General features: G+C 30.1%; 2 protein-coding genes across 2 annotated transcripts; both read right to left on the bottom strand.

Moving 5' to 3' along the window:
* Positions 1–1777: 1777 nt before the first annotated feature.
* Positions 1778–3784, bottom strand: LOC106420744 (myb family transcription factor PHL8-like). Its single transcript, XM_013861592.3, has 6 exons — positions 3400–3784; positions 3194–3270; positions 3041–3089; positions 2805–2901; positions 2644–2713; positions 1778–2562 (listed from the first exon to the last, which is right to left on the bottom strand). The coding sequence occupies exons 1-6, from the start codon at positions 3542–3544 to the stop codon at positions 2026–2028; spliced, it is 975 nt and encodes a 324-aa protein (XP_013717046.2). The 5' UTR covers positions 3545–3784; the 3' UTR covers positions 1778–2025.
* A 13415-nt stretch (positions 3785–17199) lies between these two features.
* On the bottom strand, positions 17200–19188 carry LOC106394047 (carbamoyl-phosphate synthase small chain, chloroplastic). Its single transcript, XM_013834668.3, has 8 exons — positions 18997–19188; positions 18785–18917; positions 18621–18709; positions 18408–18536; positions 18090–18328; positions 17659–18006; positions 17361–17526; positions 17200–17259 (listed from the first exon to the last, which is right to left on the bottom strand). Exons 1-8 carry the CDS (start codon positions 19115–19117, stop codon positions 17210–17212), a joined length of 1275 nt encoding a protein of 424 aa, XP_013690122.2. The 5' UTR covers positions 19118–19188; the 3' UTR covers positions 17200–17209.
* Between the last annotated feature and the right edge of the window lie 1086 nt (positions 19189–20274).

The raw sequence follows: 20274 nt of genomic DNA, 5'->3' as shown, positions 1-20274 counted from the left end.
AGACTTTTTCCAAATTTTTTTCTAAATTTTCGAAACTGGATGAATTTATTTACAACTTTATATATATGTGTTAGTTAATTTTAGTTGAGAAAACGTGATGACATAATTTATCAACTGTGAGTAAAAAGTTACCAACGATAAGTTTTTGTGAATTTGAAAGTAAAATGATGTCAACTAGGGATGTGTATATTAGTTTAAATTCGCGTTCAGTTTGGTCTGGTTTGTTTGGATATAAAAAACTGTAATTTAAAATCAACCAAAATTAGTTTAGTTTGGTTTTGTGTTCGGTTTGATTCGGTTTGTTTTGTGTTTATTTAGTTCACTCGAGTTGATTTTAATTCATTTCCATTTTGATTTAAAAATATAATTTATAAAACATAAAAAATTATCATTTGATACTAGATTATTACTTTTTCATATTTTAAACGTAAATGTAAACATCATAATTAAAATGTAGAAGATGTATCTAATAATTTAATACTATTATTTTTGAGCCTAATATAAATATCATAGGTAGATTTTCGGTTTTGATGACATGTCATTTTATATTTTAATTTTATATTTTTGAATTTCAAATAAAATAAATAAATTTTAATTTTTAAAAATAAATTAATTTTGATAATATTCCGAGGAAGTGTATCCCTCGGGATATTCCGACAACAACTTCCTCGGAATATTCTGAGGGACGAAGATCCTCGGAATATCCCGACGGATAAACTTCCTTGGAATATTCCGACGGCTTAGGTTTCTCGGAATATTCCGACGGCCGAAGTTCGTCGGAATATTCCGATACCTCTTTTCTCTCGGAATGTTTCCGAGGACCGTTTCATCGGAAAGCTTCGAGGAGATACCGACGAACAGTCCTAGGAAATGTTTTTTTCGGAATGTCTTCAGAATCTTTAATTCTCGGTATTCCCTCAGAATTTTCCGAGGAAATTCCGAGGAAATTTTACTTTCCGACGAGAATTTTTCGACGACAATTCTCGTCGGTATATCCTTGGAATAGCGTTATTCCGAGGACATACCGACGATATTTGTCGTTGGAATTCTGGTGTTTTCTTGTAGTGACAGTGTAAGAAATTCATGTTCTTTTACTTTAACTGTTAAATATTATGTTTATTCATTTTGATATAACGTTAAAACTATGTTTATTTGTTTATTAGATAGTTAAATATTTTAAATTTGAATATTATTAGTATATACAGTTAATCTAGTTAAACAAATATTTTGTTTTTCGATTCATTTCGGTTTAAAACCAAACCAAACTGAACCATCTGAATTGACACATATGCAACCGAATGGTTAGAAAGTGTTGTTTAGGTTCGGTTCGGTTTCGTTCTGTTTGATTTTTTTTAGTCCACGAGCCCTGTCAACTCTAATTTTATGTCAAATTAGATGTCTAATTGTGGTAACGCAAGTAAGTTTATGTCAATTTAGAAGTAAAAACCATCAAAACAAAGTTGAGAATGCTATTTAAAACAAAAAAAAAATTATTTTAATTTCCACAAATTTTGCAAAATAAAAAATGTTATTTAACAAAATGATAAGATTTTCATGAACACGTGACTCGCTTCCTCTATGTTACAAAAGATTCATAACTAGTATTACCACCTTTACATGGGGTTTCCGAAGAAAAAACATTTATTTATAACTAAGTAAGGTATTCGAATTTATTTTTGAGACCTCAGGTAAATATGGTTTGTCTTGTCATAAAATAACCACTGATGAGAAGCCTACATGCTTATCATGGTCGGGACATAATAATAAAAGCTCACTCTACTCTAATCATTTTGTTTCTTTCATTGATCATAAAAAGTTCCCGCCTTTACCACATCCACAAACCTCCCCACCTAAACTGTACACACATATCACACATTTTTTTTTCTATATTATAAATCATGTTGACTCATGTATATTCCCATGCGTTCTTCGCCCTGAATTTATATTATCTATGGAAATCTACGCATATTTGTATATTGGATTTTCTTAAAATATTTATATTAATGTTTTTTTTTCACTTAAACCCTAGTCCATGTTTGGACACGTCCCCATGTCTTGCTTGTAACTATTCAAACTCAACCTCAAGTGCTGCTCATCATCATCGTCAACTCCAAAATCTCTTTTCTTTAGAGGCTGATGTTCCACGCAAAGGACGTCATTTAAGCTTCTCTTAGTCTTCTTCGCCATCATCGCTTCTGATTTGATCTCCATCAATGGAAGCTCCATCGATTTCCTCTCTTCGTTATTATTATTCAGTTTTGTCTCTGAGCTCTCTGAAGATGTCAGCGAGCTCTCAACTGAACTTCTTGGCTGTCTTTTTTCTCTGTTTTCTGGTTTCTTGCACCACAAGAATCCTTCTTCTTCGTAATCTTCCACTTGCGTTTGCTCTGAGAAGGAAGAACTCGGATTCATCATTGAAGCTAATCTAGAGAGCTCGCTTCTAGCAAAGTCCATGCCAAGACTGGCAGATGTGTAGCCAGCGAGAGTTTGTTGAGCTTTCATTAAAACTGACTGTAAATACTTTCCTTGTGCCTCAATCTTCACTTGCAAATGCCTCTGAACCTGAAACCAAATAATTTTAAGACCCCAAAGAGATACTTATTTGTTCTGGCTTAATTAGAAGATTTTATTGATGTTTATTACCTCGATTTGTTCATGAAGTTTCTTCTGAACTTCCATCTGCAGTTGTAGAGCCTCCGTGATTTTCAAGCCTCTGCTTCAAAATAAACCAATCAATTAATTTTCAGTTTATTGAAATAATCTACCTATGGAAGATATTACTGTTACGATGATCATTAATTTACTCGTTAGCTGGATCGTTGTTTTCTTGGTTGACATTGCCTCTAAAATTTCCAGAATCGTTTTTACTCTCAGCTTCTTGGGTTTCTGAAGCTGAGGAAACTGCTAGACCAAGAAGTAAATCATCAATAAGAAGAAATAATATCTACAGAATCATTAACCCTATTAGGTCAGATCATAGTTCAAATTCAAGAATCATGATCAGTGTTATAATAAATGGAAATAAAAAAGATTCTTATACCTTCTAGCTTGTTATCATCGAATTTTAGGCTCTTCCCTAGCCGATATTTCTGTCGAAAGATGATCAATATAAAATCATCAAAATTTGATCTTTAAAAAAAAAAAAAAACTAAAACCACTGATCCAATCAAAGATTCTGATAAACATTAATAACCTGTAAATGGCTCTTGAGATGATACAAGGTAAGCCCAGGGATCTCCATAGCCTTCATCAGACCCTTAGGTGTTGCTTCTGCAACATACAAAACAAAACAAACGAAAAAAAAAATCATCAAGAAATATAGTTAATGAAAAAAGACTAAGAATAAAAAAAAAAAAAAAGACTAAGAATAAAAGAAGAAAAAAAACACAAAATATATACTGTTAGGTCCACCGAGTTGATTAACGGCTTCGATGAATCTCTGATGAAGCTCACAAGTCCATTTCAGTCTGGGCTTAGCATCTGTTGACAACACAAGACTCACCTTTGCCTTGTGATTATTACCATTATTAGTGTTGCTCTCCATTAATATATAAACACATACAAATCTCTCTCTAGAGTTTACAATTAAGAACAAGCCACCCAAGAGATATAAATAAAAAACGAAAGGGTTATTTGTTTTCAAAGATTGTTGGGTTTGTTGGCAAAGATATGGAGGATTTATATACAAATCTTTGGAGTGGTTGCTGTTATTCTTTTTCTTTCTCCTCTCACTCCATATCTGGAAACATGAGTGGGGTTCTGTTGGAGAAGGGAATATATGCTCTCTTGACCCTTTCCTCTTTCCTTTCCTTTTTTCTTTATTTAAAATTTTCATTATTAATTGTCTTTCTTCGATCATTTCCCGATTTCACACCACTTTTTAGTATACATTGCCCTTTATAATGTCGTTTTATTTTCTCTTCGATCTATTAGGCAATAAGATCAGACCAAAAAAAAGAGATTGTGTACACTTCGCTTTTGGTTGTATGGACATCGATCTATCTTAATGGACACATATCGTATGTGCATACCTATTTTCTCTGTGCTTGCAATTTTTATTGCCGTTATATATTCTATTCTCAACATGGTCCTACTTTTAATTTGCTCTCTTGTTTTTCTTCTTATGTGTAAATGAGTTTTTGTTTTATTATATATGACTAGATTTTTTAACCACGCTACGCGCGGATAAGATATTATATGTATTTCTCAATTCTAAAAAATAATATATAATATATTATTATATTATTTAAAGAATATAAAATAAGACTACATAACATATATATATTGTTTATATTTTCTTTGTGGAAATCATTATGTTCATTGTTGTATATTATGTTCATTGTTGTACTTGATTCACATATTTGCATAGATATTTGTGATAGATGAATAACTATATTTTTATTATCAGTGAATAATATATATTTATTATATAATATAAAAAAAATAAAATTATTTACTTTTTAACAAACTTGTCTCATGTTGGGGATTCGGTTATATACATATCATATTCGAAGGAAACATTTTTACACTTATCAATCTTCTTAACAATCAAGAAACAAATCTGAATATCAAAACAATATTTCATACGATCTCTTTGTGGAATAACTGCTCTGAAGAAATTGAATTTATGCATCAAAAAGGACTCGAAATGGATGTGCATATGTGTTATCTAAGTCAGCTTTACAAAATACTATTTATAGTTCATATATCATTTATGTCCATCCTATTTTTTTGTCCATCATTTCTTAAACATCTTGAAATAAGTAATGCTAATTAATAATAAACTTTTGGCTCACAAAATAAAAATCAAATTTATCTAATTATCGCTTAATTTTTCTAACTGATATATGTATTTCTCAATTCTAAAAAAATAATGTATAATATTATATTACATTATTTAAAGAATAGAAAATATAACTACATAACATAAATATATTTTTTAAATTTTCTTTGTGGAAATCATTATGTTGTTTGATTGTTGTACTTGATTTACATATTTGCATAGATATTTGTGATAGATGAATAACTATATTTTTATTATCAGTAAATAATATATATTGATTATATAATATAAGAAAAATAAAATTATTTACTTTTTAAACAAACTTGTCTCATGTTGGGGACTCGGTTATAGACATCGGTTATAGACATATCATATTCGAAGGAGACATTTTTACACTTATCAATCTTCTTAACATTGAAAAACAAATCTACATATCAAAACAATATCTCATACGAACTATTTGTGGAATAACTACTCTGAAAAAATTAAATTTAGGCATAAAAAAAGACTGGAAATAGATTTGCAGATATGTTATCTAAGTCAGCTTCACAAAGTATTATTCATAGTTCATATATCATTAATGTCCATCCTATTTTTTTGTCCACCATTTCTTAAACATCTTGAAATAACTAATGCTAATTAATAATAAAGTTTTTGCTGGAAAAAAAAATCAAATTTGTCTAATTATCGCTTAAATACTTTATTAATATGGTCTAAGAAGCTTTCAAGTGATATCATAGTTTAATTTATTAGTTTTTTTTGTTAATTTTTAGAGTTTTTTGTATATAAGATGTTTTTTTCATATTAAGCTTCTATTTCTTTCACAGAATTGATATATATATATATATATATATGTCATAAAAATTACCATCAAATCAGTTTTACTTATTTATTATTTTGTTTTAACGAAAATACACTTTTTAAATAATTTAATTTAAAATAAAATTATATATTAATTTGCTGTATCCTAACAATTTCATTGATTTAATTAATTTGCTTTGGTGGATAAATTAAAAAGTTTTCATATGAATCGGGGAAAGCAAGCTTATGTTGTTATATTATATTTATGTTGTGTATATAGAATCTATATATAATGCTAGTGTAATAAAGAAAGAACATTATTTTTTTGTAACTTCAAAAAGATACATTATTACAATTTGAAATGAATCAAAATTGAATAAAATGGTAATTAAATATTTGTCAATATAATTGTTTAGTTGGATTCTCATGAAAAAAATCGATTGGTTAAACAAATATTTCAAAATTTGTTGTGTTATTGTTTTGTCTATAAATTATAAAATTTATTGAATTAATATATTTAATTATTGCATCCTTAAATAATATTTTATTAAGACATTAGAAAAGTATGTTTTGAGTTGTTTTGTCAAAATTGTACAAAGATCTATGCTTTTTCATATTTGTAACTTCAAAAAGATACATTATGACAATTTGAAATTAATCAAAATTGAATAAAATGGTAATTAAATATTTGTAAATCTAATTGTTTTTTATCTTGTTTAGTTGGATTTTCATGAAAAAAAATCGATAGGTTAAACAAATGTTTCAAAATTTGTTGTGTTATTGTTTTGTCTATAAATTACAAAATTTATTGAATTAATATATTTAATTATTGCACCCTTAAATAATATTTTATTAAGACATTAAAGAAGTATGTTTTGAGTTGTTTTGTCAAAATTGTACAAAAATCTATGTTTTTTCATATTTGTCACGAAAATTTATATGTTAAACTTACTTTTACAAAATTATTAACTTTGTCACGAAAACAAAAATCTATGTTTTTTTATATTTGTCAACGTTCTCACACTTTCAAAGAATATATTAGCTTAGTCACTTACTTATTTTTTTTTACAAAACAAAGTATCGGAATCTTGAAAGTTGAATTCATATTATTGTAAATGTACATAAGAATTTGTGATTACATACTTAGTGGTTTTTGTATATGTGTCCAAGAAAGTTTCAATGGCTTAGTGGTAACTGTCCTATATATATATCATACTAACCCGGGTTCGATCATCTCCTTCGCATTGTTTTTTCATTTTTTACGGAAAATAAATGAGATGACATGGTAATTTCGGACTCTCTGATTGATTGATTTTTCTATCCTACGTGAACACCTTCTCCATGGCTTATATCCTCCTTTTAGTATTGTATATATATTGATTAGGTGTGGCTTTATAAATAATTAAATATCGACATCTATAGGTTTCGCACGATTCGTAAAAGTTGTAGCCTTGTAACATTTTCTTAAGCATTTGATGGGTGATCAATTGATACAATTAGGGGTGGGCGTTCGGGTTCGGGTCGGGTATTTCGGATTTTCGGGTATTTCGGTATAGAGGTCTAGAACCCGTTCGGGTATTTCTGTACTTCGGGTCGGGTTCGGGTATTTTTAGTTCGGATTCGGTTATTTCGGATCGGGTTCGGATATTTAGATTTTGAAAAAAAAAAATTAAATTTTCATTTCTCAAGTTTATTGTATTTAAAAATATAACTTTTAGTTAACTAATTTTTTATTTTTAATAGATTGAATGGTTAATAGATTTGGACATAACATTTTAAAACTAAAAAGTCACTAATTTAGTTATTTTTTTTAATTTTGGATATAACTTTTTGTTAATTTTTGAAATAAAAAACTTGACATGCATTTTAAGTGAGTAGCAAATCATTTTTCCGTAATTGTATGTATATCATATGAACTTAAATTATGTGTAGTATCAATATAAATATTTTATATAAAATGAGAGATATAAAGTAGAAACATAAGGTTAATTATACATATGTTCGGTTATATTCGGATATCCATTCGGGTTCGGGTATTATCCGTTCGGGTTCGGGTATCCAATCTCTCCTTATTTAATACCCGTTCGGGTATTTTGCTACTTCGGTTCGGATTTCGGTTCGGTTTTTTCGGATCGGGTTCGGGTGCCACTTCGGATATCGGGTAAAGTGCCCACCCCTAGTTACAATTGTATTTTATATATGTTGTATTTTGCTGATAATTCGAGATTTATAGTGTACTTAATTAATATCTTAAAGGTTTTCTATAATCTTTGGATTTTATGTAATGATAAGCTATGTCTATTTAGACGAATTGCATTAATTAATTCTCCGGGATAGATAGTGATGCATTTAATAATTAAGTAAGGGTGTCTAAATACAAGAATCGCTCCTGAAAAGAGTGATAAAGAAAAAAGTGTAAGGTTTGTTGTGTTGTGTCTCATCTCTATCTTGGCTTGCTCTTCGGTAATGTTGCCCTACTTGTATATATACAATATATGTCCGTTCATACACCTTATTCATTTCAAAACGGAGCAATAATGTATTTATTTATATAGCCGACGATGGTGAAAAAATGAACTTCCTATGTGCATGGTACCAAAACTATATGTACGCATGTCGTAAGTTTACATATTTTCTAAGCTACCATGCATCTTTGTATTCATGATGCTCATGATCATGAGTTACTTGTATTTTAGTTACGTGATAGAAATATATATATACTGTTGTATTGTTTGAATCTCTTTTTTGTTGGCTAGTTTTTTTGTCGTCAAATGTTATACCAATCGTTGAATTTTTCTTCTTCTGATTTTCATCATTAATGCTCTATACAATTTTGTACTTTGAAATTTTTGGTTTTTCTCAGAATCTTATTTCCAAATCAAGCTTTTGATACACAAAAAATCTAGCTCCATCTACCTGCATCTACAACAAAATAAAGGATGGAACGGTTTAATTATCAGAATTGAGAAACATATATACAATTCAAAACCATGATTATAAAATTCAAAAGAGAAACTCTTTAAGAAATATTCATCTGGTTATCGAGTTTCTTACATGTTACTAACTCTGATTTGTGTTTTTTTTTCAAAAAGAAAAAAAAACTCTTTAAGAAATATGATACGTATAAGGGTACATAATTGGTACGTCTCATATATAATTTAAGAATAATGATACATGGTATCCGATAAGTACTTTTTATTAAGTGAATATGAATCAGATAACGGATTCACAATGGATATTTATTAATATGTATTCACTTCTATAAAAAATATTGTTTATGTATCTATATATATATATATATATATATTTAGCCGTTTGAAAATTTTATATGTATGTTTGAAAGCCTTTCCTCAAAAAAAAAAAAATTATATGTTCTTGTAAATCTCTATAATTAAGCGCATATAAGTATATATCTTTTTGAAGGAAAGAAAGGATGGGACATGGGGGTGATTGGCAGATTCTCTTGGTTGTATGTAAATGTGAGGGAATCTAATCTCAATATAACTTTAAAGAGAAAAATCCTTTGCTCTGCCTTATTGTCTTCTTTATATAATGAATCCAGTCAGATTTCGTATAAATTATTGGATTAATATAATAAACATTTTTAGTGAAAAGTGAAAACAGTAACTCAATGCATGGTCTTGACTCCCAAAAAAAATAAAATAAACGTAGCAATATATACGCATGGTCCATAAATGTCCACAACAAGATAAGAGATTAAGAGGTAGAAAGATGGCACCCCAACACGATATGAGGAAGCTATCAGGGGTTCTCTGCAATTTCTTGCAAGTTTATTAAAATATTTATTAATTCAGCATATTATTTTTGAGTCATTCTTGGGTTCACTCCCTAGGGTGAACCTTTAGGTTCACCAACCAATAGGATTTCATTATTTCAAATTCGATATCTTTTAAAAAAGGAAACAAAATATTCTCAAATTATATTATGTTTTTAAAATAAAAAAAAGATAATAGTTACAGAAAAAAAAATTAAAAAAAAATATTTTTAATGTTCTCAACAAAATACTAAACCCTAAATCCTAATCCCTAAACCCTAAATCCTAAATCCTAAACCCTTGGATAAACCCTAAACCCTTGGGTAAATCCTAAACCCTTGGGTAAATCCTAAACCCTTGGGTAAACCCTAAACCCTTGGGTAAACCCTAAACTCTTGGATAAATCCTAAACTCTAAATAAAAAACACTAAAACCCTAAACGCTTGAATGTTTTAGTGTATAGTGATTTTGATTTAGAGTTTTGGATTTATCCTAGAGTTTAGGGTTTATCCAAGGGTTTAGGATTTAGGATTAAGGGTTTAGGGATTAGAATTTAGGGTTTAGGGTTTAATGTTATGCTGACGACGTAAAATATTTTTTTTTGTAATTATTACTTTTTTTTTTTACTTTTTAATTTTAAAAACATAATATAATTTGACAATATTTTGTTTCCTTTTTTAAAAGATATCGAATATAAAATAAAAGAATCCTATTGGTTGGTGAACCTAAAGGTTCATCCTAGGGGGTGGACCTAAGAATAAGTCATTATTTTTGGACTTATTCTTGGGCTCACTCCTTAGGGTGAACCTGTAGGTTCACCAACCAATAGGATTATGTTATTTCAAATTTGATATCTTTTATAAAATGAAACAAAATATTGTCAAGTTATATTATGTTTTTAAAATAAAAAGATAAAAAAAAATTGTAGTAATTACAAAAAATATTTTTGACGTCGTCAGGAAAAAACTAAACCCTAAATTCTAATCCTAAACCCTAAATTCGAAACCCTAAACCCTTGGATAAATCATAAACACTAAATCAAAAACACTAAACACTAAAACATTCAAGGGTTTAGGATTTTTGTGTTTAGTGTTTTTGATTTAGAGTTTATGATTTATCCAAGGGTTTAGGATTTACCCAAGGGTTTAGGATTTACCCAAAGGTTTAGGGTTTCGGATTTAGGGTTTAGGGATTAGGATTTAGGGTTTAGGGATTAGGATTTAGGGTTTAGTGTTTTGCTGACGACGTTAACAATATTTAAAAAAAAAATCTTTTTTTTTTGTAACTATTATTTTTTTTTACCTTTTTATTTTAAAAACATAATATAACTTGACAATATTTTGTATCCTTTTTAGAAGATATCGTATTTGAAATAATGAAATCCTATTGGTTGGTGAACCTAGAGGTTCACCCTATGGGGTGAATCCAAAAATTACTCTTATTTCTGTATCAGTCTGCCGGATCAGATCTTATCGGACTGAACCCATTTGCCACACTTGTATCCCATGGTTTGTATCCCACGTATGTAGTTCAATTCCGGAGATCTCACATGCCACGAGAAGTGTGTGCTCGAATGTCTCCTCCTCCTTTCTTCTTCCTCAAACGACATTGGAGGAAGACATGTGTGAAGCTTCTACCATTTTTTATTTCAATTTTAAATAAAATTAATAACAAATTCCAATATACATATATAAATAAATATATATATATATATATATATATATATATTTGTTAATTTATGCAATTTTACAACAAAAAGAAAAAAGAAGATACATGTATCAATATTTGTTATTTATATTTGTATTCAGCAACTTTTTTTTTGTCTATGTATTCAGTAACTTAGTACACTTTATTATGCCAAAACACACAACAATTTATTAGTACTTTTATTTTTTTCTATGACATAGGCATAGTATTATTACAAATATTATTCGAATTTTAATGTAGATAAAAATTCAGCGATCGCATTTATGTTGACAATAACACACTATTACACTCGCACAATAACTTTGCCATATATTCCTTTTGGCACATTCGGATTGACACCTACTGGCAGTACATGTATATCTTTTGATTTCTTTTACTTCTGTTTGACACCATTTTTTTACGAGCAATCGTCGTTTCTCCTGTTATTATAATAATAAAACATAACCTTAGTTTTCATATTTAAAATATAAAAAAATCATTTTTTGTAAAACATATGTTTAGAGAGATTTATGCATATTTATTTATAAATAAAACTGAAAGTATATATATCCTTTTTATCATTCATTATTCTAGGAAAATCATTAAACTCAATAATATAGAATTAAACATATAATCTTTGTAGGTATATAAAATAAATGGCATAAAACAGAAATTTATTTTTGAATGATTATATAATATATTAATAAAGCTGTAAATTTAAATACAAACCGAATATAAGAATTGTGAGCATAACGAAACTAATAAACCAAGGTTTGAAAGCAAATTTCATCTTTGATAATGAAATAATGGTGTTTTAAAAATTAGAAAGACATATAAATACATTTATAGATGAATCAAAAATTGAAACATGTCTAATTTAATCTATGCATCTTTTCAAATTTCGATATCAACGGATCTAGTTTGACAAAAAGAATCACAATCTCTGTTTTATTTTAGTTAATAAAAATTAACTCATTTATATTTAACTTTATTTTAAGTATTTTTGATATGCATAAAAAACCAAATTCAATTAAGTCACAGATTCAGATTTTATATAATATATTTAGAAAATAAACATAAATATCAATGAGAAATGACAATTTGATCTAATAGTGTTAAAAAGACAATTTCATCTAATAAAGTAGAAATAGAATTTTCTCAAAAAGTAGAAATAGAATTTTGAAATGAAATATTAAAAGAGTTAGTGATTTCTTTATATATATTTTAAAAATACTTCGTATATCTGAGTGACATATAAGCAAATTTAATAGATATTAGGTTAAGACATGCTCCTTTGGGCATGGTGGGATTACTAAATTTATGAATTTTCATAACTTTACATGAAATATATTTTATTTTGTAACATAAAATATGCTATACCATGAAAATTACAAGTTCTAGACATGGAATAAGTCCTTTTAGAGTCTATTATATATGTTTGGAGTCTATTTTAGAGTTTTTTCAAGTTCACGTGCGTTTGGAAAACTTTGGTGATTTAGGAGTTATTTGATGTGCAAAACTGCACAGACGTGTCAGAAGTTTAGCTATGGATGGAGACTTTTTTACATTGGGATTGAGATCATATTTAAACACAAGGTGCATATATGAGTTATATTTCCAATACCAGTGGTTTGAGGTTTATCTAACAGTTAGATATAAAGTTATGATCGTTTCAGTGAAGAGTGGTATGTCTGACTTGCGAAAGGAAGATGTGGAAGATATGGAGTGTCAATCGACACTGACCCCTTGGTGTCGGTCAGAGTCGGTCCTACAAATTTAAAGGCTACAAGCCAAAACAAAAAATGTGGCCGAAATGTAGGAGGGGCGCCTCGAACCTGGCCTTGGGATGTGTGTCAACAGCCGTATTAACCACTAGACTAACACATATTTTAACAAATATGTGGCTGATATTTTACTTATTTATCGACAGCTGGAAATCCATGCTTCATTTGCTTTGGGTCAGGGTCGACTCTGGTGTCGGTCGACACCGCTGCAAGTAGGTGGTCGAGTATATTTCAAGACCTACTTAGGCCCATAAGTCATCACAAATTACCAGAATGCTCTTTGACTGACTTGAAATCCTATTTATTGATATCACTCAAATTACCCTAAGGAATGATTTGTACTCTCTCAAATAAGAGGTCAAGTTGTAGTACTTAGGGATCGAATTCACAAGGATCTAAGGCACACAAAAAATCTAGTAGTTATGTGGTTAAGCTAGATCGAATGGTTTAAATGTAAATAGCAGGGGTGAGTAAAGTAATTGCTTGGTTGATTGATTGGAGGTTTTAAACAGATATGAAAGACGTTAGACTTAGGGTTTCTATTCAAACAATCATGATTATAGAGATATAGAGACTAAGTGTATGTTGGATATTCTAGAACTCAAACTTAAAGAATAGTCGATCAACTTCCGTAATTTTAGACAATCTATTGCCAGATCTAAGATCTCAGTTGTCACTTTGTTGGTCTTGAAAAAGTGTCGATTGATTTTAATTGAGGATTATCGATCATCACATCTTTCAGCCCGTCGATCGATGCAACTACTGAGTTGTCGATCGACGTACCTTCTAGGACGCTTTACGCACGGCTTTGACTATCTTCACTAGGTTAAACTAAATCAGTTGCCGCTTGTTTCTAGCAATCCTAGCACAATGTAAAACTAGTTTAGACTAAGAACCATGTTTCCGCTTGCGCTCTAATATCTATGGCAAGGTCCTAGTTAGCTACTCTAGAACACATGCATTATAGAACAGTTTAATTGATGTATATCCTAACACTTAACAATTATATATTTTGGACCTACCGCCCCCAAGTGGAGCTTCGCATATTATTTCTGTATTATGTGAGAAAATATCAAAATATAAACTATATGGGGTAGTTTAGGTGTGCAGGTGGACTTCGAGGAGATTTGGATTCGAAATAACTTCACGACACTAAACATATATGACTATGCGGATATGAAGCCATGTTTTATGTCTCATTTGAATATCTAGAGAGAAAATTTGTTCTAAAGCTACAAATCCACTTAAAATTAGTTTGACCATTTCTATAAATCTGTGATACCTCAAAATTAATAAAAACAAAAGAAAATCAAAATATATTACCCACCAGAAATTTAGTATCAGTAACTTAAACACACACCACACACAATGTTTTATTTAAAAGAAATGGTCATGTTTGGTTACAAAATGGCGGAATGACGTTTTAAATGCAATTTCACATTTTTTTACCAATCAACAAAAATAGTGGAAAAAATGTAAAAATGCAAGTTTGTGTGTTGCTGACAATTATTTACAAAATCAACACTTTCACAATATTAAAATTATATAATAATATCATTTTTAAATTTTAAATAAATGGCAATACATTTTTAATGGTAAATAGTTAAGTTTTATATAAAGTTATATTATAATTTATTTTATAATATCATAAGATGTCAATCTATTATTAAACATGTATGGAAAAAGAAACTAAATATTTATAATAATAAGTAAAGTATTTTTAATAAATTTTAGTTATTTTCACATTTTTAATAATTAGTTTAATTATTGGTGTTTGTTTTCACAAAAAGAGTCCTTAAGGAGGAAATTAACAAATTTAATAAAAGGTAAATACATATACACTTATGCCTATAGAGTTAACTAATCTAGACTTAGAGTTAATGAGTAGGGTTTAGGAGGTGAGGTTTAAAAAAATTTAAAATTAAAATGTTTAAAATAGTTTCAAAAAGCATTTTTGAATTTCAAAAAGAAAATTGAAATTTTTTTTATTAGAAGTTCAAATTTGAAAACATATAATTCAAAACTATATATTTTTATTATTATTTGTTGTTAATTATTTATTTATATTTATATATCTATAAAGCAAATGATAGAAGTGCTTTTATCTCTTTAATGAAATATTTTTGGTCATTTTCTTCTTTGATGGTTTTTCTTATGACAAAAACTTCAAAAAATTGGCTATTTGAGATAATTTCTCTAAAATAAATACCGTATAAAACATTTTAACTAATATAATATGTATTCCGCCAACCGCCGTTCCATAATTTTAAATTTTCCGCAGCTTAATTAATCTTTTATGCATCTTAACTATTTTTTTTCTACGATTCCGCGATTAAACGATGTTCACTAATTGGAGCCAATATTTCGAAAGGAAAAATAATGTCTAGTTTTAGTGCTTGCTTGTTATGTTTTATTTGATATTTCTCCAAAATGAAAACATTGATTATTTTTTTTGATAATCAGATTTTTGTCAAGACAAGAACTTTATTCTATAAACTAAAAGCGTTTGCAAACTTCAATGGAGCCTAAATCAGATTTCGCCAGACAATTAATATTTATTGATTGAGCTTTAATTAGTATTTGTATCACATACTGTAAAATCTCATCATTAAAAGCTTGAAATTTAGCACAGTTAGTTTTGTGAGTGTATAAACTTAATAAAATGTACTACTAATTTGCTGAAGGAATTTATTTTAAATTATAACATCATCGTTTATCAATGCGGTAAATTACATTCAATCATTGAATCATTAAAGATGTCTTAAATTATTTTGAAAGATACAAGTCTTGTGAACAAAAGTTAAGATTCTTTTTTCGTACACGTATATACATGCTTTTGGTGTTATGTTATGTGTATTGCCACAATACACTAATACGACACTAATAGTATTAGCCACTCAAAACTACAAGTACTGATAGTGGACTTTATCAGAAACTTACAACTCTCGTATATCGTGTTTTTAGTTGTTCAACTTATTTTTCTCCTTTTCTAAACCATAATTATATAATTATCTAGAGAAATATAAATAAATACCTTCTCTCATCCGCATAAATCTTTTATCCAAGCATGTCGTGTTGTACCAACAAGATATATATATATATATATATATATATATATATATATATATATATATATATATATATATATATATATATGTATATATTCCAGTAAAACTTCTTAGCTAGCTTTAAGAGGATTTTTTTTTTTGAAATGTTCCAAAATTTCATTTCTTTAATAAAACAAATAAGAAAAAGCTGTCGGTAAAAGCTGAATCTGATCGAGCTTTAGTTTTTTGGGCTTTAGTCTTTAGAATCAAAATCTAATGATTATTTTCTTAATCCCTCTTTTCTTTCTGAATATACATTTTAATTCTTCATTCCGTATAGTACATTTACCCTTTTTTGATATATACACACAGATAATATAATCAATTTATGCAGTAACTTGTTTAATCAATCTATGCAGTAATTTAAATGTTAATATCTTATGCTCTACAAGTTATGTTAATTCATATACTCCAAAAATAGATATAAAATGAAAAAGGATTAATAAATAAACCATTGTTGTTATCATAACTGGTTGAAGAAATTAAAATCTTATCGACCCTATATAAGGAATGTTTTCATTTGCAATAACAGTGATAGTTTTGTTATTACACAAATCATAATTTGTGAAAAAAAAATGAATAGATATAAGTATGGAGAAAACTATGAGAGGAAAAATGGGGGACCCAATGAGGTAGCTTGATGTCGTGGAGAAGCATCTTCTCCTACTCCTACTACGAGTTTCTGTTTAAGTGGACATCTTTCATTTGTTCACTTCTTAAAGAAGGAATATTAATAATCATTCAATCCAACTTCATACGCACACATGCATGCATAAATGCATATGAATGAGAGAGAGGTGATCATATATTAATATGTGTGGCCCGAATGTTTGAAAAACAAGCAAAGAAGATTAGCAAAGCCAATAGAGGATAATGATCATAACACTTTCTCTTTAACTACCTATTTAATATACTTTTCTCTGATGCTACCTAGTTAAGCGAATGGAATCAAGCTTTTATACATCATATCACATGATGCAGTTACGTGCTGTATAATATCAAGAGCTACATGCCTTTCAAGAATGACAGCGACAAGGTCGATAACATAGCATCTAGTTTTTAAGTTGAAGTTGAACATTTATTTTCATATGTATAAAGAAGTAAAGAAGAGAAAAATGAAAATATATATGACTTAGATGCTAGTCTTACATTAAGTTTTATACAGTAGACTTCATTGATGAAAGATAACATAGTTTTCATCCTTTGTAATCAGATAAAGTTGATAACTATAAATGAAATGAAAAAAACAAAAGACTTGTTTTACTTCCCATGATCAGGAGCTCTGTTTCGATCTCTTCATAAGCTCTATGAACTCTTTAAATGCTGCAATCACAAAAAAAAAAAAAACATATTACTACTTCTTCCCTTTGGTTTTTCAACAAGCGACTTTCACGAGTTTGGGATACAAAAGAAAGGTAAGTTACCGTTATCAGAGTCGTGAGGTCCAGGGGAGGCTTCAGGATGGTACTGGAGAGACATGACATTCATCGCCGGGTAAGATAGACCCGCACAGCTTCCATCATTGAGATTCACATGTGTCACTTCCACGCCTCCAGGTAGTGACGCAGGGTCAACCGCATAGTTATGGTTCTGCCAAATATTACATTATAGTTTTGAATGTTAAAGACTTAAAACTATAAATCCTCAGTTGTAAGCATGCTTGTAATCTAAACTAATCCAATGTGCAATCAAGCAAAAAAGTTGGAACACTTTGGAGCATACCTGAGCACTGATCTCCACCTGGCCAGTTCGGTTGTTACGAACCGGGTGGTTTCCACCATGATGACCAAACTTCATCTTGAAGGTCTTACCACCCAAAGCTTGGCCAAGCAACTGATGACCCATACAGATTCCATACACAGGAGCTTTACCAAGAAGCTCTTTAACCGTCTCAACAGCGTACGGCACAGCAGAAGGGTCTCCAGGACCGTTGCTGAACAGAATCCCGTCTGGATTCATTTTAAGCGCCTCAGAAGCTGGAAATGTCGATGGGACAACATTGATTTGACATCCGTAGGAGGATAGGCGTCTCAGGATGTTATGCTTGATGCCAAAGTCATAAGCAACAACCTTTCAGAGAAAGTAGAGAGTAAGAAGTTGGTTGATAGTATCATTAAGACAAGAACTAGAGAGAAGTAAAGTAATATACTCACTCTGTAGGTTTCCCCGTCGCGTGAATTCGAGTTGAAATCCCATTCAGGGTCTGTTTTGTCGACCCACTCGTAGGGAAATTTGCATGAAACATCACTTATCAGATCAATACCTACAATATCCCACGAACGAGACATTTGCAGAAGCTCCTCGTCTGTTTTGGTTTGTTCTGTGCTCAGCACACCGTTAAGACTACCTTCTTCTCTTAACCGACGTGTTATCGCTCGAGTGTCAAGATCATCTAAACAAACATCCCCAAGATGTTTTCAAAACCAATGCAGAATCTACATAGCATTGTGAACAAAGCAAAAGGAACTTACAAACTCCCATGAGGTTCCTTTGGGTTAGATAGTCAGCAAGTGTCTTAGTACATCTCCAGTTTGAGGTACTGATGCTTAGACTTCTTATGACCAAACCAGCAAGAAAGCATTGCTCAGACTCTTCATCATCTATAACACAAATGTATCAACAACAACCAGATAAGTAAGTACAAGACAAAACTTGCACAACTCTCACAACGTTACTGAACATACCTAGATTCACACCGGTGTTACCAATCTGTGGGTTTGTCATTAGCACAAACTGCCCGGCATAACTAGGATCAGTCAGAATCTCTTGATACCTTTTTCAAAGACAAACAACAACACAATCAATCTTCAGTAAGTTCGGATTCGAAACAAAACAAAACAAGTCTCACCCTGTCAAGGAGGTGTTAAAGACCAATTCAGCAACACGGGTTCCAGGAGCACCAAATGACTTAGCCGGCCAGATAGAGCCGTCTTCTAACACAAGCCTAGCGTTATACGAATCCCAAGGCTTCTCCACAAGGCCTACGAGGAAAGAGGGGTTTGCTTCATTTTCAAAAAAGTCGAAAGCTTTATCCTTTTTAGACGAGAAAAAAAGGCATACCAGAGGCGGTGGAGTTAGTGAGAGGAGAAGCGGAGCATCGGATCAGTGAAACCCTGAAGCCACCGCGACGGCGAGATACACCAGTCGGTAGAACAAAGCCCAGAGTCGTTGTAGCCGCCATGGTTGTTGTCTCTCACTCTCGACAACACTCGAGTGTTCTGACAGACAGACGCACAGAGGTCTGAGGGTTTTGGTCCTTTTTTTGGGTAATGTTCTTAAACCCGGTTTAATTTCGCACGAAACCGGTTATCTGAACGAATTCTAAACCGGCATGTTCCCGTATGAACCAAATTTGATTGATATTAGTGTGCCAGTGATTAGTACGCAGTTTTCTTTTCCAGTTTTTTTTTTAAACAACGTACGGTATTCCATGCTCTCAGATTAATTGAAGGTACATTTCACTCCTCAAACATGTAAATAGATCCAAAATAGTATGATTTTATATCTGTGTAGCCACACATATTTAGTGTAGTAGAATTGATTTAAACCCTAATCGCAGCTCTTAAAGTTTGTGTATGGCTAGACCATATATATGTAGTTATCTTCTTTAGCTTATCATAATTAATTTTTACAAGGTTGTTAATGTTTAAGACTAGGTGGTGATCTGCTCTTTGCGCGGAGTGAATAGACTAAAATAAATTATAATTTTTAGTAAATATGTATTAAAAAGTAAAGATACATTTAACTTAAATTATAAAAACTGCCCATTATGAAACTTACTCTAAGATTTTTATCTCTCTTGAAAAAAATCAAAGCATCAGATACGGAAAACAACTTATGAAAGCTTTAAACAATTTCCATACTAAGGACAACTTACGTTTGCATCGACGAAAACCATTTATAAAGTCTCTCCATTGGAACCTGAGTATTGCTTCTAAAGTCTTATGACTTTCACTTTAAATTTTTCACGTAGATTTCTTTGGCTTCAAAGAAGGAACAAAATTCATGCCACTCATTTTTTATGCTATTTTTGAAATGTTTAGGTTGTGATACCATTTTAGGAATAGCTTAGTAAGATACATATAGTCAAACGAATGATAAGATTTAGGCGAGGTAGGATTTACGTGAAATGAATATTCTAACGCCACAAATTATTCCTAAAAATTCCTAATTGATCATCTAATTATTTAAATATTTGGAAAGTATACATCTTTGGCTATTTGACCATAAACATTTTAAATCTTTGGTTACTCTCATATATCCCTTTAAATCATGCTCATAAAAACATAGATCATTGCAAAACAATCTGCGATAATCACATTTATGAAGATTTCTTAA

This window comes from Brassica napus, chromosome A2 (assembly GCF_020379485.1).
Source record: "Brassica napus cultivar Da-Ae chromosome A2, Da-Ae, whole genome shotgun sequence".
In the NCBI taxonomy this organism is placed as follows: domain Eukaryota; kingdom Viridiplantae; phylum Streptophyta; class Magnoliopsida; order Brassicales; family Brassicaceae; genus Brassica; species Brassica napus.
Note: the sequence above shows the minus strand (reverse complement) of the source record. Positions and strands in the feature narration are given on the sequence as shown.

What these genes read in the sequence shown, in the direction of transcription:
- LOC106420744 (XM_013861592.3), bottom strand. Translation starts at nt 3,544, where the DNA reads ATGGAGAGCAACACTAATAATGGTAATAATCACAAGGCAAAGGTGAGT. An exon ending in TCAACTCGGTGGACCTAACA is followed by an intron (nt 3,271 to 3,399) that starts GTATATATTTTG and finishes TGTATGTTGCAG; the next exon opens with AAGCAACACCTAAGGGTCTG. An exon ending in CGATGATAACAAGCTAGAAG is followed by an intron (nt 2,902 to 3,040) that starts GTATAAGAATCT and finishes TTGGTCTAGCAG; the next exon opens with TTTCCTCAGCTTCAGAAACC.
- LOC106394047 (XM_013834668.3), bottom strand. Translation starts at nt 19,117, where the DNA reads ATGGCGGCTACAACGACTCTGGGCTTTGTTCTACCGACTGGTGTATCT. An exon ending in CACTAACTCCACCGCCTCTG is followed by an intron (nt 18,918 to 18,996) that starts GTATGCCTTTTT and finishes CTTTCCTCGTAG; the next exon opens with GCCTTGTGGAGAAGCCTTGG. An exon ending in GCGACGGGGAAACCTACAGA is followed by an intron (nt 18,007 to 18,089) that starts GTGAGTATATTA and finishes TTTCTCTGAAAG; the next exon opens with GTTGTTGCTTATGACTTTGG.